This window comes from Humulus lupulus, chromosome 7 (genome assembly GCF_963169125.1).
Source record: "Humulus lupulus chromosome 7, drHumLupu1.1, whole genome shotgun sequence".
NCBI lineage: Eukaryota > Viridiplantae > Streptophyta > Magnoliopsida > Rosales > Cannabaceae > Humulus > Humulus lupulus.
The window spans coordinates 13,999,893-14,027,578 of NC_084799.1; the positions used below are offsets into that span (position 1 = coordinate 13,999,893).

Genomic DNA, 27,686 nt, shown 5'->3' on the forward strand with positions numbered 1-27,686 from the left:
GTAGTCAAACTCTTCTTCATATTCCTCTTTATCAGGTTCATCAAAGTCAGCATCATGAAATTCTTCAGAATATTGATCAGCATCAAACTCTTCTTGTTCCCCATCAATGGTTGCATCAACAGGGATACCAACAACATCTGTAGGGACATCACAATCATCTGGTAGTTCCTTTATAATACATCTTTTCAGAGGAGGTAAAGTGGTAGCAGGGACATGTTTAATAGCTTCTGAATCTTCCTTCCAATCTAAAGGTAGAACTGTTTCAGGAAAAACAAGATATATGTCAATCTTTGTAGCCCGATTCCTCTCAATATCCTCTACAATTCTTAGGATCTCCTTATCCTCTACCACCATGAAGCCCATATTAAGCACCTTTCCTATTGGTATGTACATAAAACCCACTGGAAGTTTATGTCCTAAGTCCAAGGTCATTCCATCCAATTCCATCCTAGTGAAGTAATCAGTATCTACCCAATCAACATAATCAACTTTACCTCCTTCATATCTTCTATTGCCGAATGGAGTAAACCAGCTTCCCCCATGGTGTATTGCAATAGTGAAGATGTTAGTATGACCACCTGTTAAATAAAGACAACTCTAGTTTAGAATACTGCCCTAGTCAATAGAAATAAAAAATGCAATGTCAACACTTCACACACACACAAACCGAAACACAATATAGTTCACACACTTGAAGAACAACATAGTCTACCACACGATTGAACCATGGACCACAACAACAAAGATTCCTTTCAATAAACAAAGTATATATTTCAATGGACCCCACTCTGTCAATTGTATGCACATGCTTCCCAACAACATTTTTACCCAAATTTAATAATACCACCTACTATAAATCAACAATATTCTCACCCCCAAAAAATTTGAAAACCAACACACTTCCCCGCCCAAACTGCTCTATATAGAGTATCATTATCATTCTCCCCAAAAAATTGCTGCATGAACACTTTGAGAAATGAAACCCAATCAACAGAAAAGAACTTAGGGTAAAAGAACTCTGTACAACAGAAAAGAACTCACCGTAGTCGGGTGGTTGTTCCTCCGGTTGTCGAATGGTTGGCATTGTGGAGGCAAAGTCGTCGTCGTCTCTTCCGTGCTGGGTCGATCGTCTCTTCGATCGTAGGGGGGAAAGCTTAGATCGTTTTTTTGGGTATGGAATTTTGAGATTTTTTGGTTTTAGATTAGTTTTAGAACTTGGTTTTAGACAATCGGTTTTTTTGGTTACATTAATTAATCACGGTTAGTTTTTTTTTGTTTTAAATTAGAAACCAGAAATATTAGTTGTTTTTGTTTTAAATTTAATAATTTAACCCAATCGGGTCATGCCACGTGTATCATATATACCCCTAATGGCTCAGGGACCAACGACTGCACCAAAACATTAACGGTAGGCATTATTGCCACCAAAATTTTTACATAAGCATTTAAGTGCAACAAAATTAACTACAAAGACATTATTGCCGTAAATAACCCATTATAAAATGATTTCAATTTCAATATACGATTATATTCCTTATATGTTTTGATTTTTGTTAGTGAAGTAAATGTATAAATGACTTACTCTTTTGACAAATTTATATGTTGACACGTTTTCTATAAATTATATATATATATATAGTTTTTTTAGTCAAAATTTAATATAACCAAATACTATATTTGTATTCATGTGTATATCTTTGATATATTATTATATCTTTAAATTCTATATATACGGAAACATAACAACTTTTTTTTTTCAAATTTCAAATCAAAATATCTTTCCATTAATTTGTCAAAAAGTTTGAAATTTAGATGTCAAGCTTCAAGATAGTATATTCTTTCTCTCTGTATATGTAAACTATTTATGGGTAACAACATGCAAACAAAAAAAAATTACTAAATTACTAAAAGATTTTTTGATCATTTGTTTTTTGTTTCCAAATAGATCTTTAAATAAATGTCTTTATATTTTGGTATTGGAGACCATTTGGTATCCTAAGTCTATTTGAAATTGGAAATTTGTTAGTGGTCAAAATTTATGTTTGTGGTAGTTTGACTAGTGTCTCATTTGTTTTTAGAACGATTCTTATCTTATTGTGCTTGAATCTGTATTATTATTATTTTAACTCGTTTGAGTGTATATATTGAATGATTGAAGTTTTATATACTTAAAAAAGATTAAGTCATATATTTTGTTCTTACAATTAATAATTTTTATTTGATTAGTGTTAGATATTTTAAGAAATTATGTTTTATAGTGAGTGATTTGTGGATTTAATAACTAATGAGAGATTATGTTTATTTAAATATGTATAATCTGTTATGTCTTATATTATTATAATTAATTTGGGTTAATTGTGTTTTTCATAATGAATTTATAATTACTTTGTTATATATTTTTATATATTATAAATGTGAGTTTAGCAGAAATTGTTGGTTTTCGTTAGATTTAACATTTTTTTATTATTTTCTAACAACGTTAGTTTTAAAATCATCTAAATAAGGTCAATACATTAAAAAAAATAAAAAAAATAATAAAGTTATCTAAATAAAGTAAATAAATTAAAAATTAAAAATAATAAGTTAGGCATAATAAATCTTCATCACATATTTTAAAATTTCATATTAAAGTATTTAAATTAACTATATTTTAAAAACTATAACAAAAAAATATTTATGTATTTAAATTTATTTTTTCTTTCTTTTATTAATTATTTATTTTGTCACTTCATATATTTTGTTTGTCCAAACATATATGTAATATTTTGTTTTAGTTGTATGTTTTTAAAAAAGGGTTAGATGACTAATATTTAAATCCACATGTTATAATCTTTAAGAATAAGTGTAAAATTATATAACTTAACAATGGGTATATTGCTATATTGTTATTTTTTTTTATAGTTTGCTGAAGATACTAAATTACAGAAGTGGAAAACAAATTAATGTATGTATTTTTTTATAATTAATTTTTTTTAGCAACAAATAACTTATGTCATTATTAAATATAATTTAATTATTTTTTTAATAATTTTAATGTTAATTAATTGTTTGATGTAATATTTTTTTAATAACTTAATGGCTTATACTTATTAACTAAGATTTAGATTTTTAAGTGCTTAACTTACAATAACAAACCATCCCATTTTATTATATGAAGACAAAAAAACTCAAAATCCTATATAAATTAGCTTGAAATTGCCATTTTGTATTATATATTTAGTAGGGGTAATTACAATTTGTGACCACTTAATAGTGGGTTTTTTTTTTTTTTTTTTGTAGTGTATAGGAATAACAATGGATAAAAATTGGTTATGGTCCAATGATAAATTGTCCATGGAATACACCAATGGGGTTAGTAATTTTATTACACTTGCGCGTGGTCACTTGAATGATGAGAATAAAACTCGTTGTCCATGCACCCAATGTGTGAACTTCTATTATTACGAATCAGAAACAGTAGAACGACACCTATGGGTCAATGGATTTTCTAAGTCATATACAAATTGGGTATTCCACGGTGAGGACAAGACTAGTTCCAACTTCAATGTTGATGAATTAGAGTCCGACATAAATAAAGATAGTGTAGATTCTGAGGATGATGATGACATGATAGAGGCAATTCAAGATGTTGTTGGTGGAATAAATTTTGAAACTTATCAAGATGACAAAATTGTAGAGGAAGAATCTCATTATGAACCGACAAAATTTAAAGAATTATTTGAAGAAGTAAAGAAAGAGTTATATCCTGGGTGTTCGAAGTTTTCTTCTCTAAATTTTTTGGTGAAAATGATGCATATCAAGGTGCTAAATAAATTAAGTAACAAATATTTTGACATGATACTTAATATATTTCGTGAAGTTCTTCCAACTGACCATAAAATACCAAGGTCTCATTATGAAGCTAAATGAATGTTACGTAAACTTGAATTGGGCTATGAGACAATTCATGTATGTGAAAATGATTGCACTCTATTTTGGAAAGAACATAAGGATGCTACTGAATGCCCTATTTGTGGATTTTCAAGATACAAACTCAAGGAAAAAAGGAGAAAAAATGTACCTGCAGTAAAAAAAATGGATTACTTTCTAATTACTCCACATCTACAAAGACTCTTTATGTCATGACATACTTCAGAAGAAATGAGGTGGCATAAAGAAAAACGTCTAAATACTGAAGGTGTGCTTAGACATCATGTAGATGGATAAGCTTGGAAAGATTTTGACAAACAATATCCAGAGTTTGCAATAGACCCAAGAAATGTCAGATTGGGGCTTGCAACAGACGGAGTCAATCCATTTGGAAATATGAGTACTAGCTATAGTATATGGCCTGTTGTGTTAGTACCATACAACATGCCACCATGGAAATGTATGAAAGAAAATAATTTTATAATGGCATTATTAATTCCTGGTCCCAAATCGCCAGGAAAGGACATCGATGTTTACTTATGACCTCTAATTGATGAGCTAAAAGAATTATGGGAAGAAGGTGTAAAAACATATGATGTATCGAGTAAAAACGAATTTATGATGCGTGCTGCAATATTATGGACGATAGATGACTTTCCAGCTTATGGTACAATATCTGGGTGGAGCACAAAAGGCTACAAGGCATGTCCTGTTTGTAATGTGGATGCTTCTTCGTTTCCGATATTAGGTAAGATTAGTTATATGGGGCATCATCGTTTTTTGCCTTTGGATCATCCATGGCGCAAAGATAAACGATATGATGGTAAAATTGAGAATTGTCCTCCTCCTAAATTATTATTAGAAGATGATGTCTTAAAACAGTTAGATATTGTTGATGAATTTATACCAGGAAAAATACCAAAAGAAGATAATGGAGAATTATCCGAAGAAGTTGTACACAAGAGAAAAAAAATTAAAGTGTGATGTGAATGATGGAAAAAACAATAAAATAAGCCTATTTGGAATCGAAAATGGATTTTGTGGGAGTTAGAGTACTGGTCAAAGTTAAAGGTTAGACACAATTTGGATGTGATGCACATCGAGAAGAATATTTGTGAAAATGTTTACGGGACAATGTTATGCATAGACAAGAAGTCAAAAGATACTGAAAAAGCACGACTTGCACTACAACAAAAATATTGTATACCGGCAGAACTATTACCGGCGGAGCCAGTTCGCCGTTAATAATACTATCTTTACCGGCGGAAAACTGAGTCCGCTGGTATTAATCATGTTTTTTTTTTGTTTTTTTTTAAAAAATTATTTAATTATTACCGGCAGAAAATCTATTATTACCGGCGGACAATCTGCCGGCAATAATCAGATTTTATTCACGCGGCAAACCTGCCGCCCAATTATATTTCGCTTATTGCCGGCGGATTATTACTGGCGGGCTCCGCCGGTAATAATAATAAAAATATTACCTTTAAATGCTATTACCGGCGGAACTATTATTGCCGGCAGACCTCCGCCGGCAATAATATTCTATATATCCTGCCCATCCGTCTTCTTCGCCTCTGTTCGTCCGACTCTCCAAAACTATCTAAATATCTGAACGCAGAGCAGAGGCAATAACCACCATTTTTAAAAGCTTTTTGGGATTGTATTCAGCTTTGTTTCATCACAATCAGTCTGGGTATGTAGTTGTATGTTTTTTTGTTGTAATCTATTAGATTTTTCTGATGGGATTGTTGTTTGAGTTATATTTTTGAGTTGGGTTCTGATTATAATTTTTGTTCTTCTATGCATCATGTTTCTAATATCATGCTTTGTTTCATGAATAAATTCATGTATATCTTTTCATAATTTTTTGGCTGATTGTATTTTTCATCAAATACATATATAATAAAAAGTTTGGGTTAATATTTGGTTATGAACAATTTTCTTAATTATATATATTGAATTTAAATATTCCATTAATTTACAACTAATATATATATGTTTATATTTCAGGGCTTCATTGGGAGTACTGAATCTTGCTATTGTTGTACTACAGGTAAGTAATTTTGTATTTCATACATTTTTATTTTGTTCATTTAGTTTTAAAGAATATTAAAATATTGTTAGATATTATTAATGGATAATTTTTTATTATTGTTAAATTGTTATTATATTGTTAGAATGTTATAATGTATTTTTGTTATAGTTTAATTAAAATTATTTTAATATTATGAAGTTTAGATTTTAATAAATTTGTTATTAATTATTAAGAAAATAGTTTAATGGTAGATAAATAAAATATTAATAAATATTAAATTATAGAAAAAAGTTATTTTAATAACTTAGATAGGAATTGATATGAGAATAATAAAAATTAAATAATTAAAAATGTATTTATTAAAAAGTAAGTATTAAATAATATATGTAAACAATTATTAAGTAATTATATAAAAGAGTAGTTATAGAATTATTTAAATAAAAATAATTTCAATTAATTACATATTAATTATTCAGCTTTTAAAATAGTTATAATTAAATATGTTAAATAAATAAATAAATAATTAATTAATTAAGTAAATAATTAATTAATTTATTATTAATTAAATGAATATTAAATAAATAAATAATTAAGTATTAATTAAATAAATAATTTTTTAGTAAATGAAAAATTAGATAATAGATAATTAATTAATTAATTAAGTATAAATTAAATAATTAGTAAACATTAGATAATAATAAGTTATTTAAATAAAGGAAAAATTAGATAATAGATAACTAATTAAATAAATAAATAAATAATTAAGTATAAATTAAATAATTAGTAAACATTAGATAATAATAATTTATTTAAATAAAGCAAAAATTAGATAATAATTAACTAATTAATTAAATAATAAGTAATCATTTAAATTAATAATATGATTAATAAATTGATAAATAAATAAATAATTAAGTATTAATTAAATAATTTATTTTAAGTAAAGGAAAAATTAGATAATAGATAATTAATTAATTAAATAAATTAATAATTTAGTAATTAATTAATTTATTATTAATTAATAATTAATTAAATAATTAGGAAATATTTAAATTAATAATATGATAAATAAATAATTAAATGAATATTAAATAAATAATTAATTAAGTATTAATTAAATAATTAATTTTTTAGTAAATGGAAAATTAGATAATGGATAATTAATTAATTAATTAAGTATAAATTAAATAATTAGTAAACATTAGATAATAATAAGTTATTTAAATAAAGGAAAAATTAGATAATGGATAACTAATTAAATAAATAAATAAATAATTAATTAATTAAGTATAAATTAAATAATTAGTAAACATTAGATAATAATAATTTATTTAAATAAAGGAAAAAATAGATAATAATTAACTAATTAATTAAATAATAAGTAAACATTTAAATTAATAAAATGTTTAATAATTTGATAAATAAATAAATAAGTAATTAAGTATTAATTAAATAATTTATTTTAAGTAAAGGAAAAATTAGATAATAGATAACTAATTAAATAAATAAATAAATAATTAATTAATTATGTATAAATTAAATAATTAGTAAACATTAGATAATAATAATTTATTTAAATAAAGGAAAAATTAGATAATAATTAACTAATTAATTAAATAATAAGTAAACATTTAAATTAATAATATGATTAATAATTTGATAAATAAATAAATAAATAATTATTAATTAAATAATTAATTTTTTAGTAAACATTAGATAATAATAAATAAATAAATTAATAATATTAGGATAAATTAGATAAAATAGCATAAAATATGATGACAAAACATAAAATAGCATAAAATTATTAAATGTGTTATAATATAGTATAAAATTATTAAATGTTTTATAATTTAATATAACAATTATATTATAAAAGCATTATAAAGTAGCATAAAACTATTAAATGTTTTATAATATAATATAACAATTATATTATAAAAGCATTATAAAGTAGCATAAAACTATTAAATGTTTTATAATATAATATGTTAACCGAGATTTTCGGCAACTATCTTAAGGAAGGATGTTTACTGATAATAATAATGAAAATGGAAGATTGACACAAGATTTTTACGTGGTTGGAGCGTTAACTAGCCTTAGTATACGAGTCTGTATATAAGTCTGTATTAGAGCTAGGATAAGCTTTTACAATGGAGTTGTTTAACTGTATTTGAGCAGAGTTTCTGCCTTCTCTCCCCTTGTGACAGTCAGAATCCCGTGATCCGTAAGAGGAAAGACCGGGTAAGCTGTGCAATCCCACACCGCCTGGGGAAGGTCAAGTGTAATGATTCTAAGACTGTGTAGGTATGGGACTACACAGTTGAAGATGGCTTAAATGGATTGATGGGTACTACCTATATCAGGAAGATGCATCTTCTTTTCGGTAGCCCATCACTTGAGAACTCCATGGTTAACCGTGCTTGGCCTGGAGTAATCTAGGGATGGGTGACCTCCTGGGAAGATTTCCCAGGAAGTGTGCGAGTGAGGACAAAGCACTCTGGAAAGACTTGTCTTAGTTTGTAGGGCTAGTCGTCATTCCAGAAAGCAGCCATAGTGATGTGGGGCGTCACACCCCTCTTCTACGTTGCATTACAACTCATATTTATAGGTCGAGGGGGACATCAGGTTTGGGCCGGGCCCGACCCGGACCCATCTGGGGAATGTATACAAGGGGCCTTCCTAGTGGAGGCCCACGCTAAAAAGATATACAGTACACCAAACCCGAACCAGCTCAGGCCCAATTAGTTGCCCTGAGGCGCAAGCATTCTCCCGACAAAACGACACTTTGGCTCTGACCACTTCGAATCACGAGGCCGATTCAGGGGACAAGACCGGTCAGAATACTTGGCTGCGCAGTCCTGACACGCCAGCAGATAATCCCAAGGTGACCCTTTCTGCAGGTGAAAAGTGGGGGGACAATGCCCACGCGAAATGAGGCGGTTTCAGTGTCCTGGACGCCTGACCCGTAGCCTGGGGATGAAACGGTCCAGGTTCGTTTACCTTTGGCCCGCTTCGTTTACTTCGGGCCCGGACCATTCCGGGCCCGGGACAGGGACGCGATGGTCCGGGGCACTCCGGACAGTGCCGGGACCGTTCAAGCTGAACATGAACCCGGAGAAACATCCCGGACCCTTCTACACAGGCCCAGTCCGTAGTCCTCGGACCAAGCCCAAATACCGAACCGGTCCCTCTGACCGCGGGCCGGGGCGAGGGCCCAAAACCCTGACAGGAAAATGGGGATAACATTTACCCCCCAAGCCTTCACCCGGGCTAGCCGGGGGGAGGGTTGCACCACCCTCGCGGTTCTTGCCGAGTTGCCTCCCCAATTTCTGCCAGGGCCAGGAGGCTCGCGGGAAGGCCATGGCTGGGGCAGGTTACCCAGCCCAGACCATTTGATGTACCCCGGGGACGTTTACCCTTGGCCTGCTTCAAGAATAGCGACACACGTGTCGCCACGTGACTGTTGCAAGGGCCTCGAAGAGTCGCCTAGGCCTCCCAAAGTCTGCTAGGCATGGGTTAGGGTGTCAGCGCACGTCACGAGGCATCCCATCCGCACGGGGAGAGTCATCATTAATTTCCTTGGAATGGGGTGGACCATAGGATGGGGCGTCCTTTGACATCCACCACTCCTGGACCGTCGGATTGGAGGTGCTGAGGATCCAGACCAAAAAAGAGCTCATAAATGTCCTCTGCACGATCCTCGGCCGTTGGATGAAGAGGCACTTGACCGTTGGATCGGGGGCCAGGATTTGGGGGGCTGATATAAAGACTCGGACTACAAACATTCGGCACTTTTCCACTTCCGACCCAGCTTAAGAAAAAGAAAAACCAGAACGCTCGCCAGAGCTTTGCATGTCCAACTTCGCCGACGAAATACTTCGCCGTTTACTAGTTCTGTGTCACCGCCTGTTTCCCAGGGCCTCAAACTTCGTTCTGCAACCTGACGGCGCTTCTCGGGTTTGCCCCGCCGACGAACTGCTGCACCGGCTGTGCCACTTCAGGAACGAGGTCCTGCCGTCCTTGCGATCAGACAACCGCCAGCTTCAGCCGTCGACTCCACACAGTAAGTATCTTCTGATTCTATTGTCAACTTTGTGAATCTAGGCTTTCTAGACGCATGCACCTAGGCTCCGTGCTTTAGAATTTACTAGGAAGGCTGCCCGGATGGGTGGCACCGCTTCGGACGATCCCTGGACAAGGGATGGACCGTAGTAGCCTTTCCTCCCGATCAGGGTCCCGGGGCTTTTTGGGGTCCCAAGCCTGATCCGTCGGGACTCCGAGCAGTCCTTAGGACACTCCCTGTACCTCAACCGACTCTTTTGGGTTTAGGTACTGATTGCTTGGTCTTTCTTTCTTTATTCCCAGATCGTCAATCATGGCCACGGGCGTCACACTTCACTCCGAAGAGGAGGTTAATAGGGCTCCTGTAGTCATTCCCGGCTCCACGACGCCCAAAGGCAACAGGTGGGAGATGGACGTAACGCCCAACCTGTTCCGGAACTACCGGATGATGCAGCTCCTGGAGACGGGGCTGGGCATCGAATCGACTCCGGGCCTATTCCACAATCGTATGGCCAGGTTAGAGGAGCGTGCACTGTTGTATAAAATCGATACGCAAGTGCACGTAATCGTAACAAGTAATAAAGAGTAAGTGAGATCGTTCCCACGAGGACTGTATACTAAGTACCCAAACTTAATTCCTATTTCTATTTGGCTAACAATAATTGAGTCACAATAATTAACTAAAATTGTAAAACAAAAATCTAAAATTAACTTCAATAACTGAAAATAAATAACGTGACGGAAATTCAATGGATTAAAAACTAGGGCAATTAATTTCATCAACCATCCTCTTTAATTTTCCTTAACACAAATCTTACTATTCAATTCTTCTCTTGTGATAGCAGGTCAACAATAATAACTTATATTCGTACTAGGATATATAAGTCTCAATCTTATGCAATTTTTCTACATTTCTGTGATAAATAACCATAAGAAAGGCATTAAGATTAACAACCCTAAAACTACACAGATCACACAGGTACTCTCGTCCTAATATGAAATCTATGTTTATTCAATTACAGCATGTTCAATTCTCACTTTTCAGATTTCGAATCAAAGTCATATATTTCATGTTAATGGTGATCAATCATTCACAAGCATTAGGTTCGACTTGAATAAATCACAAGATAAAATTGAAATCATAAAACTTGCATTAATTTAAAATAAAGGTTCAGGAGAATCCATTAACACCCTAGACTAATAGTTTAGTTCATGATTAAATCCATAATAACCATAGAAGAAATTAAAAGCATCCAAAATACAGAAATTCAAAGTAGAAAAGAAGAAAACTGTGATGAATTCTTCAAATCCGCTTGCAATCCTCTACAATGTGCCTTCAGCCGTCTCCTTAGGTTAATCCCCTCTAAAAACGTCATTAAGAAAGCTTTTATAATCCCTAATTAATTACGTGCGAAAGGACAAAATTGCCCTTGAAAAATGCCCTAACTTCGGCTTCCGTACGGACTGGCGCCGCGGCTCCACTTGATAGAGCCGCAGCTCTAGTGCATTTCGCAACCCGAATTTCCTCTCTGACTTCATGTAGCGCCGCAGCTCTACTTGATAGAGCCGCAGCTCTAATTCAGATTTTAATAGAGCCTCAGCTATATCTGATAGAGCCTCAGCTCTAATGCTGACAGATTTGTTTTTCCTTCTCTGTAACTCATAGGGCCGCGGCTCTACACCATAGAGCCGCGGCTCTAATTCCAACTTTTCACCAAATCATCAATTTAACCCCCGGTTTCGCCTAGTTTCCATTCCTTAGCCCGTTTAACACCGTTTCTTAAAAAATTAAGCACTTTTCCTCCAATTTCAAGCTATTTCTTCCATAACCACACTTAATCCTGAAAACACAATAAACACCGACATAATACCGCACAAAACCAAATAAAAGATTAAAATTGCATCTTAAAACACACCATAAAAACATACCGAAACTAGTCCTAACAGGCGCATACGTCCGTGGATGGATTCGGGGCCTGGAGTGCCGGCCACATCAGCGCGGGAGCTACGCTCCCGCTTCATGATTATTTCGTGCGGTTCCTTACGTACGTGGGGACAGGCATATCGCCTGCTTGTGTTTTGTGTCGCGAACGAGATCGCGGAACCCACCCCGGCGGAAATCCTGTACTTCTACAAGCTGGTGCCGCAGGTCAGCGCCAAAGACAAGAGCCTGGACGGCTTTTACAGGCTGCAGCCGTGGAGTGGCTATCCGTCTCCTACTAGCACCTGGAAGCACCCCCCGGATGTCAGGCATTACTAGTTTATGACATCCGGGTTCCTTATTGACAAGAATCCCACGCTGCTGCTAGACTTCCAGCGAGTGGGTAAGTATTTCCTCGGACCCTCTATTTCACTCCTCTTTCACTTTCCATTTCTCATCGTATCTTCTGGGTCGCAGGTCCCTTCATGCAAACCCCCCTCACCGCCTCCCTTCTGGAAAGGAGGAGGTTCTACGCCAAGCTGACCGCGGAGGAGCTGGACGTAGGGGGCTATGTCAACGAAAAAAACCTCCGGCTAGTAGGGTTACTCGCGGCCACCCAGATCATTGTTGCCCCTAGCCTCCGGGGCATCCCGTTTGAGAAGAACGCCGAGGCCCGGGAGCGGCTAGCCCTTGACCACATCGCCGAGGTGGTGAGAGCGGCGCGGGCCACCGCAGCCCAGCGTAAGAAGAATTTGCTTCCGGTGGAAGAGGCCACCTCGGAAGAGCTGGAAGAGCTTTTCGAAGATGCCCTACCAAACGTTGGGACTCCCGGGGCTAGCGTATCGGGGCGAGGTAACTCCCCTTTAGTCTTAATTTATGCCCCTCAAGTTGGGGACTTAGCTAGGGATAGGCTAGAGCCGCCGGGCCCCGCGTTTGGGGCTGATGGGGAGATGAGGCCTTCATCTCCCATCCCTGTAGGATCGGAAACCCTAATGTTCCTGTCCGGGTTCCTCCAGTACGGGGGGTATCTAATCCCGGACGACGTAGGAGACCGGATACACTCGTTTGCTTTAAGGGAATTGAGTCTCGCCCGGGGCCTAGACGAGGGTTTGTCCCGGACTATACTTTCTCCTTTCTGTTGTGCTTTCCCGTTCGGCTTATCATACTAACTTCGTTTTCCTGTATTTTTGCAGAGGATTCCAACATGTCTGACCCGGCTAGCGAGATGAGGAGGCTCATCAAGGAAAGGTCAACCTTGAGGGCGGCCAGGAGGTCGAATGTCGTGGCCGGCGCGGAGCTCCCCCCAACCAGTGAAAAACCCGGGACAACGCCCGGCCCAGGCGAGGAACTGGCCGTGGTACCATTCCGGGCCGTGGAGCCGGCCGCAGACGGTCTCCCGGACCAGCCCCCGGTTATTGATTTGGAAGCGGGCGAAGCCGCAAGCCGGAGCTCTGGGAAGAGAGGCCCCGGAGATGATGCCCGGGAGGGCAGACTCGGGAAGAGGCCTCGGACGACGTTGTCAGAGACGGCCGAGGAGTCACACGGGGAGAGTAGGCTAACCGCGAAGGAGATCCCTTCTCCGCCCGTCCTTCCCTTCCGCCCAACCCTTCTCGAGGAGGGGGAGTCCGCTCTGCGGGATGAGCAGTCCCGGCTGGTTAACCGGACCTGGGAGAGCTGCCGATCCTGGAGAGACGATGCTTACAAGGCCCTGACGATCCGTCGTCAGGTCGAGTTTTCGGATTGTCCCGCCGAGTTCAGCGCTCCTCAGCCGATCGTGGATCGGCTAGCTGCTGAGATGGGCTTCCGCCCTAAGCTGGGCCAGGACATTGCCCCCATGGCCGCTGATCTGCTCGATCAGGTCGGGAGCACTATGTCTAACCTCCAGCTGAAGAGGTACGGCACGATAGCCAATCCGGACGGGCTGTTCATCTCTCAGGCTCTCCGCCACCAGGCTACCGCGGTAATTTTCAACTCATGTCCTTTAGTCATTCGTTGGTGGTGACTTCTTTTTCTAACTTTCGTTTGCTCTAGGTTTCCTTGTTATCTCAAAGGAGTGCCGATTTGATGGCCGAGCTTGCCCTCAAGATGGAGACGGCCAAGCTGGAAATAGAGGCGGTCGTGAACCAGAGGGAGGCCGTCAAGGAAAATCTCAGCAAGGAGACAGCTCGCCTCCAAGAAGAGTTGGCCCGCGCGAAGGCGGAGCGCGAGGAAATTAGCCGTGCCAAGACCGGGGTGGAAGAGGAGTTGTCCCGGACGACAAAGGTTGCTGACGAAAGGGCAACTCTCTTGGAGACGACTGCGGCACAGTCCGTCCTGGACAAGGAGGAGATCCGGATCCTGAAAGCCCGTGTCCTTGAGCTGGGTGACTCCCTTCTTCAGGAGAAGGCGGCGCACGAAACCACCCGTCGGGAGAAGGAGGAGGCCGACAACTTAGTGGATGTCACCTTTAACGAGGCCATTTATATGGCCTGGTGCAAGGACAAGAACATGAACCTCCTGATCTTCTTCGATCCCGACTCGAAGCGTGCCGAGTACGAGGCCAAGGAGAGGGAGGATGTGGACCTCCGGGCGGACGCGCTGTAGGCCCTTGTCTCGGCCTTGTTCTTTTGTTAATGTGTTTAACTTGTAATTAAATTTTAAACACTGCTTTTTCCTTTGGTTTTCAAGAGATTTTCCTTTCACCGTTCAATAAGTTGTAGTCGAGACTAACTGATTGCGGGGGGTTTTGTCCTGGTTCCAACGGCCGGGACTGGACCCCACGACTAGCCACGGCGCTGCTCGGGGCACTTGGGTCTTTGTTTGCCCCGGAGCGCCTAGGGTCGATCGGATGCTTTTGCACTCCGAACCCGGAGACTAGTTTCTTCGGGTCGGACGATGTTCGCTCGGGGCGGGACAGGCCCTGGTCCGATCCTTTTAATTCTATACCCCCGGACATCGTTCGTCCGGGGTGGGACCAGCCTTGGGTTCGGTCCTCTTTTATTTATACCCCCGGACGTCGTTCGTCCAGGGTGGGACCGGCCTTTGGCTCGGTCCTCTTATTTTTACTCCCGGACATCATTCGTCCGGGGTGGGATCGGCCTTTGGCTCGGTCCTTTTTTATTAATACCCCCGGACGTCGTTCGTCCGGGGCGGGACCGGCCTTTGGCTCGGTTCCCTTTATTTTTATACTCCCGGACATCGTTCGTCCGGGGTGGGACCGGCCTTTGGCTCGGTCCTCTTATTTTTACTCCCGGACATCGTTCGTCCGGGGTGGGACCGGCCTTTGGCTCGGTCCTTTTTTATTTATACCCCCAGATGTCGTTCGTCCGGGGCGGGACCGGCCTTTGGCTTGGTTCCCTTTATTTTTATACTCTCGGACAACGTTCGTCCGGGGTGGGATCGGCCTTGGGCTCGGTCCCCTTTTATATTTATACCCCCGGACGTCGTTCATCCGGGGTGGGACCGGCCTTCGGCTCGATCCTCTTATTTTTACTCCCGGACATCGTACGTCCGGGGTAGGACCGGCCTTTGGCTCAGTCCTCTTTTATTTATACCCCCGGACGTCGTTCGTCCGCGGTGGGACCGGCCTTTGGCTCGGTCCTCTTTTATTTATACCCTTGGACGTCGTTTGTCCGGGGGGGGCCGGCCTTTGGCTCGGTCCTTTTTTATTTATACCCCCGGACGTCGTTCGTCCGGGGTGGGACCGGCCTTCGGCTCGCTCCTCTTATTTTTACTCCCGGACATCGTTCGTCTGGGGCGGGATCGGCCTTTGGCAAAGTCCTCTTTTATTTATACCCCCGGACGTCGTTTGTCAGGGGGGGGGGCCGGCCTTTGGCTCGGTCCTTTTTTATTTATACCCCCAGACGTCGTTCGTCCGGGGTGGGACCGGCCTTCGGCCCGGTCCGTTTTTTTTATTTATACCCCCGAACGTCGTTCGTCCGGGGTGGGACCGGCCTTGGGCTCGGTCCCCTTTTTTTTATATCCCCGGACGTCGTTCGTCCGGGGTGGGACCGGCCTTCGGCTCGGTCCTCTTATTTTTACTCCCGGACATCGTTCGTCCGGGGTGGGACCGGCCTTTCGCTCAGTCCTCTTTTATTTATACCCCCGGACTTCGTTCGTCAGGGGTGGGACCGACCTTTGGCTCGGTCCTCTTTTATTTATACCCCCGGACGTCGTTGGTCTGGGGGGGGCCGGCCTTTGGCTCGGTCCTTTTTTATTTATACCCCCGGACGTCGTTCGTCCGGGGTGGGACCAGCCTTCGGCTCGGTCCTCTTATTTTTACTCCCGGACATCGTTCGTCCGGGGTGGGACTGGCCTTTGGCTTAGTCCTCTTTTATTTATACGCACGGACGTCGTTCGTCCGGGGTGGGACCGGCCTTTGGCTCGGTCCTCTTTTGTTTATACCCCCGGACGTCGTTCGTCCGGGGGGGGGGGGGGGGCGGCCTTTGGCTCGGTCCTTTTTTATTTATACCCCCGGACGTCGTTCGTCTGGGGTGGGACCGGCCTTCGGCTCGGTCCTCTTATTTTTACTCCCGGACATCGTTCGTCCGGGGTGGGACCGGCCTTTGGCTCGGTCCTTTTTTATTTATACCCCCGGACGTCGTTCGTCCGGGGTGGGACCGGCCTTGGGCTCGGTCCCCTTTTTTATTTTTGCGCCTGGGATGACACCCCCTGCAAGTGAGCGGAGACTGGTCTGGGGTCACTTGAGGTAATAGCCCTGAGGCACACATTTTCATGGAAATAATAGCCCTTTATGACGTTTTGCACACGTCATTTTCATTGTTCGAAAAAAAAAGGGAATTAGCCCTGAGGCGTGCATGTTAAAGCGTAAACATTAAACTGGGACGAGCCCTTGGGCTACTGGTAGTATTTACGGAGGTGTTCTGCGTTCTAGGCTCGCGGAACCTCGGAACCATCGAGCCTCTTCAAGCGGTATGTTCCGGGGCAGATCTCTTGCTGGATCTCATACGGCCCTTCCCAATTGGGGCCCAGAACCCCTACCCCCGGATCCTGAGTGGCTAGGAAGACCCTCCGCAGGACCAGATCGCCGGTTTCGAACTTACGGCTCTTGACTCTCGAGTTGAAGAGCCAAGCGATCTTGCCCTGGTACATCTTTAACTGTACTTGCGACTCTTCCCGGATCTCCTCGATAAGGTCTAGAGATTCTTGGAGTAGGGTGTGGTTCTGGGTGGGATCATACGTGTCGCGACGATGGGACGGGATGGTCGTTTCAATTGGGATGACGGCTTCGCATCCGTACGTCATTGAGTATGGGGTATGCCCGGTTGACGTCCGTTCGGTTGTCCGGTAGGCCCACAACACGCGGGGGAGCTCTTCGGGCCACTTACTCTTGCAGGCCTGAAGCTTTTTCTTCAGTGTTCCTTTTAGGATTTTGTTCACGGCTTCTGCCTGTCCGTTCGCCTGGGGCCTGGCCACGGCGGAGAAACTCTTCACTATACCGTGCCTCTCGCAGAAATCCGTGAAGTGGAGGCTGTCAAATTGTTTCCCGTTGTCAGACACGATTTTGTAGGGGAGGCCATACCGACACACTATGTTGTTAACGACGAAATCTAAGGCCTTCTTGGACGTGATCGTGTTCATAGGCTCCGCCTCAACCCATTTTGTGAAATAGTCTACCGCCACAATGGCATACTTCACTCCTCCTTTCCCGGTTGGGAGGGATCCCACAAGATCGATCCCCCACACTGCAAAGGGCCAGGGACTGTTCATCAAGGTTATCTCTGTTGGGGGGGCCCGAGGGATCTTCGCGTACCTCTGGCATTGCTCGCACTTGCGGACGTAGTCTATGCAGTCCCTTTTCATGGTGGGCCAGAAGTATCCTTGGCGCAGAATCTTCTTGGACAAACTGGGTCCGGCTGTGTGATCTCCGCAAAAGCCTTCGTGGACCTCATGCATGATGGCGCCCAGCTCAGTCCCGGACACGCACCTGAGGTAAGGCATAGACAGTCCCCGGCGATAAAGTTTCCCGTCCATCATGACGTATCGGTGGGCCTGGTACAGGAGCTTCCTGGCCGCGGCTCGCTCGTTCGGAACCTCCCCGGTGGACAGGTAGCGGATCAGCGGCCCCATCCATGAATTGGAGTGATCGACGGCATGGACTGTCGGAGTCCCGATGCTTGGGACGGGGAGATGGTTGACGGGGACCAGCCCGGCCAACTCGGCCTCTGCGTCGGTTGCTAGCTTCGCTAATGTGTCCGCGAAGACGTTATTCTCCCGGGGTATCTGGCGGATGGAATGCGCCGCGAACGCTTGGAGCATCTCCCTCGTTTGGGTTACGTATGCCGCCATTCGCTCTCCCTTGGTCTGATACTCCCCCGAAATCTGTCTGACTACCAGCTGAGAATCGCTGTATATTTCGAGGTTTGCCGCCCCTACTTCTCGGGCCAGACGCAAGCCGGCTATGACGGCCTCATGCTCCGCCTCGGTTTTCGACGCTTTGAATTGGAAACGGAGGGCATTTTGTAGCTGGTGCCCCTGCGGGGATACCAGGATGATCCCGGCGCCGGCCCCGTTCTCGTTCGATGCTCCGTCCACGAAGACTTTCCAAACGGGAGAAGTGTAGGCCGCGGGGGTAATCTCTTCTGGGGTTATCCCGGAACATTCGACGATGAAGTCGGCTAGGGCCTGTCCCTTAATGGACACCCGGGGTACGTAAGATATATCAAATTGGCTCAGCTCCATGGCCCATTTCAGGAGTCTCCCCGACACCTCAGGTTTCTGCAACACCTGCCGCAGGGGGTGGTTGGTTAAGACCTTTATCGTGTGGGCCTGGAAGTAAGGTCGAAGCTTCCGGGATGCCGTCAGCAGGCAGAAAGTCAGCTTTTTGATTAGTGGGTATCTAGATTCGGCGTCTAGTAATTGCTTGCTCACGTAGTACACCGGTAGTTGAGTCATTTCCTCTTCGCGCACCAACGCGGCGCTGATGGCGTGCTCGGTTACGGCCAGGTATAAGTACAAAGGTTCTCCTTCGACTGGCTTCGCCAGGATGGGGGCCTTGGCCAAGTGCTCTTTCAGCTTCTGGAAGGCTTCTTCACACTCGGGTGACCATTCGAACCGCTGGTTTCCCCGGAGGACGTTGAAAAAAGGGACGCACTTGTCCGTGGCCTTGGAGACAAAACGGCTCAGGGCGGCCACTTGTCCCGTCAGGCTTTGAACGTCCTTGTGCTTCCGGGGAGAGGCCATGTTGATCAGGGCCTTGATCTTCTCGGGGTTGGCTTCAATTCCTCGGGAACTCACTATAAAGCCCAGGAACTTCCCGGATGCGACGCCGAAGGTGCACTTCTTAGGGTTCAGCTTCATCCCGTACTTCCGGATAACCGCGAAAGCCTTCGCCAAATCGTTCGAATGTTCCCGCGACGTCGTGGACTTGACCAGCATATCGTCGATGTATACTTCCATGTTTCGCCCCAGCTGGGCCCTAAACATTCGATTGACGAGCCTCTGGTAAGTTGCTCCGGCATTCTTGAGTCCGAAAGGCATGACGGCATAGCAGTAGATGCCCTTGTCAGTTTGGAAACTGGTGTGCTCCTGATCTGCCACGTGCATGGAGATCTGGTTGTAGCCCGAGTAGGCGTCCATGAAACTCAAGGTCTCGTAACCGGACGTAGCATCCACCATTTGGTCTATCCGGGGGAGCGGGAAACAGTCCTTCGGACATGCTTTGTTGAGGTCCGTGAAGTCGATGCAGGTCCTCCAGGTCCCGTTAGGCTTTGGCACCAAGACCGGGTTGGCCAGCCATACGGGGTACACGGCTTCGCGGATGAAGTTAATGGAAGACAGCTTCTCTACCTCCAGTTTGAGGGCCTCGGCCCTTTCCGTCCCCAGAGGTCTGCGCTTCTGGCGGACCGGGGTCGCATTTGGGTCAATACTCAACGCGTGGCATATGACATTGCGGTCGATCCCGGTCATATCGGAGTGGGACCATGCCAGAAGATCCTGGTTTTCCTTGACTTGGGCGATAATGGCGGCCCGAATGTCTTCCGGCAGGCTCTTTCCCACTTGGATGACCCTGGCAGGGTCGGACTCGCTGATGCATACCTTTTCTATTTCGTCCATTGGCTCAAGGGCGTGCTCCTCTCCCAACCTTGGGTCCAGATCGTCCTCATCCCGAACCATATAAACGGGACGGGCAGAGATATGGTAACACTTTCGCGCGCTTTTCTGGTCTCCGCGGACCGTCCCAACCCCTCCGTTGCTGCATGGGAACTTCATGCATAGATGGTGGATGGAGGTGATGGCCCCGAACTCGACCAGGGCGGGCCGGCCAAAGATGACGTTGTAAGCGGTCGGGCAATCCACCACCACAAAGGTGCAGAACTTGAACGATTGCTGCAACGCGTCCCCCAGAGTTACAGGCAGTTGGACCTTTCCCATGGGGAGGAGCGCATCTCCGTTGAAGCCGTAGATTTGGGTCGGGTACGACGCCAGATCAGCCTCCGTCAGGCCGATGGCGGAAATGGCGGATTTGAACAATAAGTTGACGGAGCTTCCGTCATCTACCAACACTCGGGACACCATCTTGTTGGCAATTTAAGCATCTATGACCAATGGGTCGTGGTGCGGGAAATGGACGTTACGGGCGTCGTCTTCAGTGAACGTGATGGAGAGGTTCATCAATTTGGGGCGCTGAGTAGGGGCCTAGACGAGGGCGCAAACTTCTTGGTCATGGTCCAGCTCGCTCAGATAGCGCTTTTGATCATTCTTCGAAGGTCCTCCTAGGTGGGGTCCGCCTGATATAGTCGACACGTGCCCGTCCACTCGAGGGGGCGCTGCCCCGGAAGGATAGGGCATTCCAGGACCGGGGGCCTGCGTGGCGACGGCCCCCTGAGGGGCCTGGGCCGGGAGCCCCGGCGCATACCCCCCCTGGGGTGGGAATGCACGAGTCGTTGCCAGCGCCACAGACTGCGCGGGGTTTGCTGTCATGCCCGGGATGCTTACGGGCATCCTTATCCACTGATGGAGGTGGCCCAACTTGATGAGGTTTTCAATTTCATCTTTGAGCTGCCGACACTCGTCGGTGGTGTGGCCCACATCTTTGTGATAGGCGCACCGTTTCCTGGTGTCTCTGGGATTCCTCCCCCCCTAAACATGGGGCTAGGTTTCCGGTAGTGGACCGCTCTTTCTGTAGCCAGGTAGATGTTTTCCCGGGTATCCACCAAGTTAGTGTATTCTGAATACTGGGGCTCATAGCCCCTCTTCCCTTTTCTGGCCAACTCTGGCCGGTTCTGGCCTTTGCCGGCCCGCTTACCCCGGGAGGGATTCACGCTTGCCTCGGTTATTTCGGTCTGTGATTGTTGGGCCACGACGGGGGCCATACTGTGCCCTGCTGGCGCGACGCCATACCCGGAGAAATGCGTTGATTGGGCCGGGGCGTATCCCGAAGCGGCAGGACCGTACACCGTAGGCGTGTAACAAACGCCGGGCGCGACAACCGCCCCCGGGACAATGGGGGGCGTTGCGTAGGACTGTGCGGGGAAATGTCCCGCACCTCCTGGAATCGTCTGAGGGACTGGATGAGGAGCCGAGGGCCATCCAAAGGCCTAGATCTGAGCCTCCTCCCAGTTGATGAATCCTTGGGCCCTCCTAATAAACTCTTCTAGAGTGGCGGCTTTATTGCGCTGCATGTCGTCCCAGAGCGGGGACCCGGCCCGGATTCCAGACTGTAGTGCCACCAGGCGCTGTCCGTCATCGACCTTTGTCTTGGAGGCTTCTTCAGTGAAGCGTTGGATGTAGGCCCTCAATGTTTCTGCGGGCATTTGCTTAATATTGTCGAGGGCACTGATTTGCATGTCCATCCTCATGGCGGCCACGAATTGCTTTCGGAAAGCCGACTGTGGCCCGGACCATGTTTGAATGGACCCCGGTTTAAGCCTTTTCCACCACTCTTCGGCGGGACCGCCCAACGTGATGGAGAAGCAGAGGCACTTGCCGTCGTCGCTGACATGAGCCATGGTCATGAGTCGGTTGTACCGGGACAGATGATCCCTAGGATCCATGCTTCCAGTGTAGGCGGCGAGACTTGGCATCTTGAACCCCTTGGGCAATACGGCGTCCAGGATATGTCTTGCGCACGGCTCCTTGTCCTCTTCGTCAGAGTCAGTGTCCGCGCCTTCCTGCTTGCGGACCAAGCGGTCGGTGACCTTTTTTAATGCTGCCATTTGCTCCATGAGCTGCCTGGCCGCGCTATCCTCCAGGGGGATTCTCTCGTTCCGCCTGTCGTTTATGTCGTTCCTGAGGTCGCCGTTTCGAGGAAGGATTTTTTGCTTGCGGGCCCGCTCTTTCCGGGCATTTAGTCCGTCACGCAAATCTACCCGGGAAGTGTCGTCCCCGGAGCTAAGAGCGTTACGATCCTCGCGGCGGGATCGTTCCCGATGGTTCTTGTTGACCGAGGCACTCGGGTGTAAAGACTTTTCCCTCCCGTTCGCCCTTAGGGCGGGCCGGGGCTGACCGTCATGCGGCCGTACCCCCTGCAGATTGAAAGGGTGGCCTCGTCCTGGGACAGGGCGCACCTTCTCTTTCCTGGGTAACGGCCGTGAACGTGCCCCGGCTTTATTGACGGGGGTAGTCTTTTTCCGAGTTGTCCGTCGTTCCTTGTCCGGGACTTTCGGAGCCGCGTCGGGGAGATGCTCTGGCGGACGGATCGGACTGGCACCCCTGGGGCCCCCGGCTTGCGCTTGGGGAGCGGGTTGTTGCGTTTCTAGTTGTGGGCCAGCTGTGGGGTTGGCTGCCGGGCCCTGCGCGACCATCAGTGCTTGCAGGGCTTGCAGAGACTCCTGCACCCGGCGGTGCGCCTCCGCTTGCTCGACCATCCTGGCCTCCTGGTCCAGGATCTGCTGCCTCAGCCTAGTCACCTCCGAGTCTTGCTGACCGTCGAGAGGGACTTCGGGGTCTGCGACTTCATCGTGATACTCCCCTTCGTTCTCCTCGTAGTACTCTTCGTTTTCTACTTCGTACTCTGCCTCACCCTCGTAGTCTTGCGACTCGTCCTGGTGAGACGTCTGAAGAGGCACGTCTTCAGGCGGGTCCTGAGGAACGTGCTGAGAAGGCAGTGGGTCTCCGTTACCCTGCTCTGGGTTGGTAGGGTCGAAGGTGGTGTGACGCGTGTTCACCATCGTAGCAAAGGCCTGGCGTCGGCGCTAGCTTCCTTCAGCTCTCAATGAAAGCACCAAACTGTTAACCGAGATTTTCGGCAACTATCTTAAGGAAGGATGTTTACTGATAATAATAATGAAAATGGAAGATTGACACAAGATTTTTACGTGGTTGGGGCGTTAACTAGCCTTAGTCCACGAGTCTGTATATAAGTCTGTATTAGAGCTAGGATAAGCTTTTACAATGGAGTTGTTTAACTGTATTTGAGCAGAGTTTCTGCCTTCTCTCCCCTCTTCTACGTTGCATTACAACTCATATTTATAGGTCGAGGGGGACATCAGGTTTGGGCCGGGCCCGACCCGGACCCATCTGGGGAATGTATACAAGGGGCCTTCCTAGTGGAGGCCCACGCTAAAAAGATATACAGTACACCAAACCCGAACCAGCTCAGGCCCAATTAGTTGCCCTGAGGCGCAAGCATTCTCCCGACAAAACGACACTTTGGCTCTGACCACTTCGAATCACGAGGCCGATTCAGGAGACAAGACCGGTCAGAATACTTGGCTGCGCAGTCCTGACACGCCAGCAGATAATCCCAAGGTGACCCTTTCTGCAGGTGAAAAGTGGGGGGACAATGTCCACGCGAAATGAGGCGGTTTCAGTGTCCTGGACGCCTGACCCGTAGCCTGGGGATGAAACGGCCCAGGTTCGTTTACCTTTGGCCCGCTTCGTTTACTTCGGGCCAGGACCATTCCGGGCCCGGGATAGGGACGCGATGGCCGCGATGGTTCGGGGCACTCCGGACAGTGCCGAGACCGTTCAAGCTGAACATGAACCCGGAGAAACGTCCCGGACCCTTCTACATAGGCCCAGTCCGTAGTCCTCGGACCAGGCCCAAATACCGAACCGGTCCCTCTGACCGCGGGCCGGGGCAAGGGCCCAAAACCCTGACAGGAAAATGGGGATAACATAATATAACAATTATAATTGTTTATATTATAAAACATTTTAAAGTAGTTTAAAACTATTAAATGTTTATAATAGACTATTATAAACATTTTATAACACTTTAAAATATAAGACTATTCACATATCGTAAACTTATATACATTTATAACACTTTAGATGGCGATTGACAAGACTTGGACGACATTAAGAAATCGTGCTTGTCGAGAATATTGGAACGGTCTACAAGCTTTTTTGACGATGGCGTCGGAATATAAGGATTCCTCTGGTAGAATTAGGTGTCCGTGTGTTAGATGCATAAACAATAGGCTTGAAACTTTACCTATGGTGAAAGCACACGTATTCGATTGGGGTTTTCATTGAGGTTACGAAAAGTGGATATATCACGGTGAAGGAGAAGCAGATGTTGCCAATGTGGTGGACGCCAACGATGATGATGTTGATGAGATGATTCCGATGGTCGAAGACTTCCTTCTACCTACAACCGAAGAAGTTGAAAATAATCCTGCGGCGGGACAATTTTATGACGATCTGTTTGACGAGATAGAGGCTGAGTTATATCCTAGTTGTAATTGGATATCTTCTCTTAACTTTTTAGCAAAATTATTGCATTTGAAAGTTAGAGGCAAGATTCCGAATAAAATCTTCGATGAATTACTGAAATTACTAAAGCTTGCATTTCCGAAGGGAAATAAAATTCCATCAACCTACTACGAGGCTAAAAAAAGATTACAGAAATTAGGGTTAGGGTATGAGTCAATTCATGTATGTGAACATGATTGTTGTTTGTTTTACAAAGAGCATTCAACTAAAGAGACTTGTCCAATTTGCGGAAGTAGTAGATGGATTTCTCCTGAAAAAACTGATGGAAAAGAGGTACCACATAAGGTGATGCGTTACTTTCCATTGACTTCTCGATTAAAAAGACTATACAGTTCAAGACTTACAGCGAAGCAAATGTTATGGCACTATACTGGGAAATCAAAAGATGATGGGATAATGAGACACCCAGTGGATGGGTTAGCGTGGAAGGATTTCGATGCCAAACATCCTGATTTTGCTAGTGAACCTCGGAATGTTCGTTTAGGTTTAGCTGCAGATGGTTTCAATCCGTTTGGCAACATGAGTCAAGCATATAGTATGTGGCCTGTGGTGTTGGCTAACTACAATCTTCCACCTTGGATGTTTATGAAAGATAATAATTTCATATTATCCATTCTTATTCCTGGACCAAAATCACCGGGAAAGGACATGGATATATTCTTGAGACCATTGGTGGATGAGTTAAAGGAGTTGTGGGTTAATGGTGTCGATACAAGAGATAGTATAACCAACACTATGTTCAAGTTGCGTGCAACCTTATTGTGGACAGTTAATGATTTTCCTGCTCGTAGCTATTTATCTGGATGGAGTGGTCAGGGATACAAAGCTTGTCCGACGTGTAATGAAGACACAACTTTTGTTCGAGTGATCGGTAAGACATCCTACATTGGTCACAGAAGATTCCTTCCAAGTAACCATCGAATGAGAAGAGACACTCAGTTTGACGGACAAATCGAGAGAAGACGTCCACCAATACGTTTTACTTGTGAGGAAATATTAGAACAAGTAAACAAACTTGTACCACAAGTTCCTGGAAAACACGAGATGTTTGGAGGTGTCAAACGTAGGCGTATTGCAGAATATCAAAATTGGAGGAAGAAAAGCATATTTTATGAGCTTGATTATTGGTCTTCGAACACTTTAAAACACAACATTGATGTCATGCATGTGGAGAAGAATGTGTGTGATAGTTTGTTAGGCACAATCTTGGATAATGATAAATCCAAGGACACCACTAATGCAAGACATGATTTGAAAAAGTTTGGAGTAAGGGAATCGTTGTGGATATATGAAGATGACAGCGGAAAGTTAATGAAGCCTCATGCCCCTTATGTTCTCACATCTGATCAAAGAATGCAGTTTTGTAAATTTATTCGAGATGTGAAATTTCCAGATAATTTTTGTTCCAATTTAAAGAAGAAAGTAAATGCTGATTTAACAAATATCAGCGGTTTAAAGTCCCACGACAGTCATGTAATAATGCAACGATTACTATCAGTGGGTGTTCACAAGTTTCTTTCAAAGAGTATATCGACTACCATTTCTGAGTTATGTAACTTTTTCAGGCAAATTTGTGCAAGAACTATAAAGGTTAGAGATATGGAGGAAGCACAAAAAGATCTTATTCTAATATTATGTAAAATGGAACTCATATTTCCTCCAGCCTTTTTTGATATAATGGTGCATTTGATTTTACATTTGCTTGAAGAAGCAATTCTGGGTGGACCGGTATTTATGCGTTGGATGTATCCTTTTGAAAGATACATGAAAAAATTAAAGAATTACGTTGGAAATAAAGCTCGTCCTGAAGGGTCAATAGCCGAGGGTTATGTTGCAGATGAGGCTTTGACATTTTGTTCGATGTATTTCAAAGGTGTTGAAACAAGATTTAATCGTCTTGATCGCAATGAAGATGAGGTGACACCAAGAAATCTTTTTGTATTTCAATCGCAATGTCGACCTATAACAAAAGAAACTCTAAAGCCTCTTGATCGTGCGACTCGTGAACAAGCAGAGTGGTACATATACAACAATTCACCTGAAATTCAGAAATATTTGGAGTAAGTTTCTTCCCAAAAGTTGCTTTTATTTCATTGAAAATGCTTTCAACTGATTCAAAATTTTTGTTCTTATTTATAGTGAACACTTAGAAGAAATCAAACAGAAATATCAGGATGGAGATCATAACATTTTACATAAGAAATATTTTCAGCGATGGTTTCACAAGAAGGTGAAAAAAAAACCTACCCTATATTATTTCATCCTTTTAAGTGTTGTTTTCAATTCTATAATAATTTTATTTATTCTTTTAGATATACGACTTACAAAAGCTTGGATCGTTAGATAATGGTGACGAGTTGCTAGCTTTAACATCTGGATCAGATCATTTAGGAGCTTATTATGAAGGTTGTATAGTGAATGGTGTTCGATTTATGTCAACCAAACGAGATTTAAAGAGGAGCACTCAAAACAGTGGAGTATTTGTTGCTGGAATAGAAGATTTTAACTATTATGGAATACTTGAAGAAGTATTAAAGTTAACATTTACTGGCACATATTCTGTGACATTGTTCAAGTGTAAGTGGTTTAATACATATCCAAGAAGGAAAAAAATAATTATAGAGAATAATATTACTAGTATAAACACTAGCGGGGAATGGTACAAGGATGACCCATATATACTTGCAAATCAAGCGAAGTAAGTATTTTATCTCGATGATTTACTTAGAGGAAATCAGTGGAAAGTTGTTGAGGGTGTAAACCATCGACAAATTTGGGACGTCGAGAACTATGAAGCTAATTCAGACATTGATGTGGTACATGATATTAGCTCATCAAATTTTGTGTTGACTGTGGATCTCGGCGAGTTGGTTATGCTACCTACTCAAAATTCGATTGACATTAGTACAGTACAAAATTTAAATGTTAGTAAAGAGGATCACGAGTTAGGCGATGAAGAAGCAGATGAAGAATTAGATGAAGAAGATGATTTATTAATTGATTTTTGTGAAGATGATGTTAATGCTAATTTAGTTAATGATGGAAGTGATAGTGATTATTAGTTTTATGTAATGATTACCTTTGTAACAAACA

General features: G+C 43.7%; 1 protein-coding gene across 1 annotated transcript; it reads left to right on the top strand.

Annotated features, from left to right (window-relative positions):
• Positions 1-4,527: 4,527 nt before the first annotated feature.
• LOC133791401 (uncharacterized) lies at positions 4,528-27,655 on the top strand. Its single transcript, XM_062229330.1, has 9 exons — positions 4,528-4,863; positions 5,057-5,191; positions 24,150-24,258; positions 24,355-25,336; positions 25,490-26,313; positions 26,467-26,611; positions 26,733-26,823; positions 26,906-27,168; positions 27,322-27,655. Exons 1-9 carry the CDS (start codon positions 4,528-4,530, stop codon positions 27,653-27,655), a joined length of 3,219 nt encoding a protein of 1,072 aa, XP_062085314.1.
• The last annotated feature ends 31 nt before the right edge of the window (positions 27,656-27,686 follow it).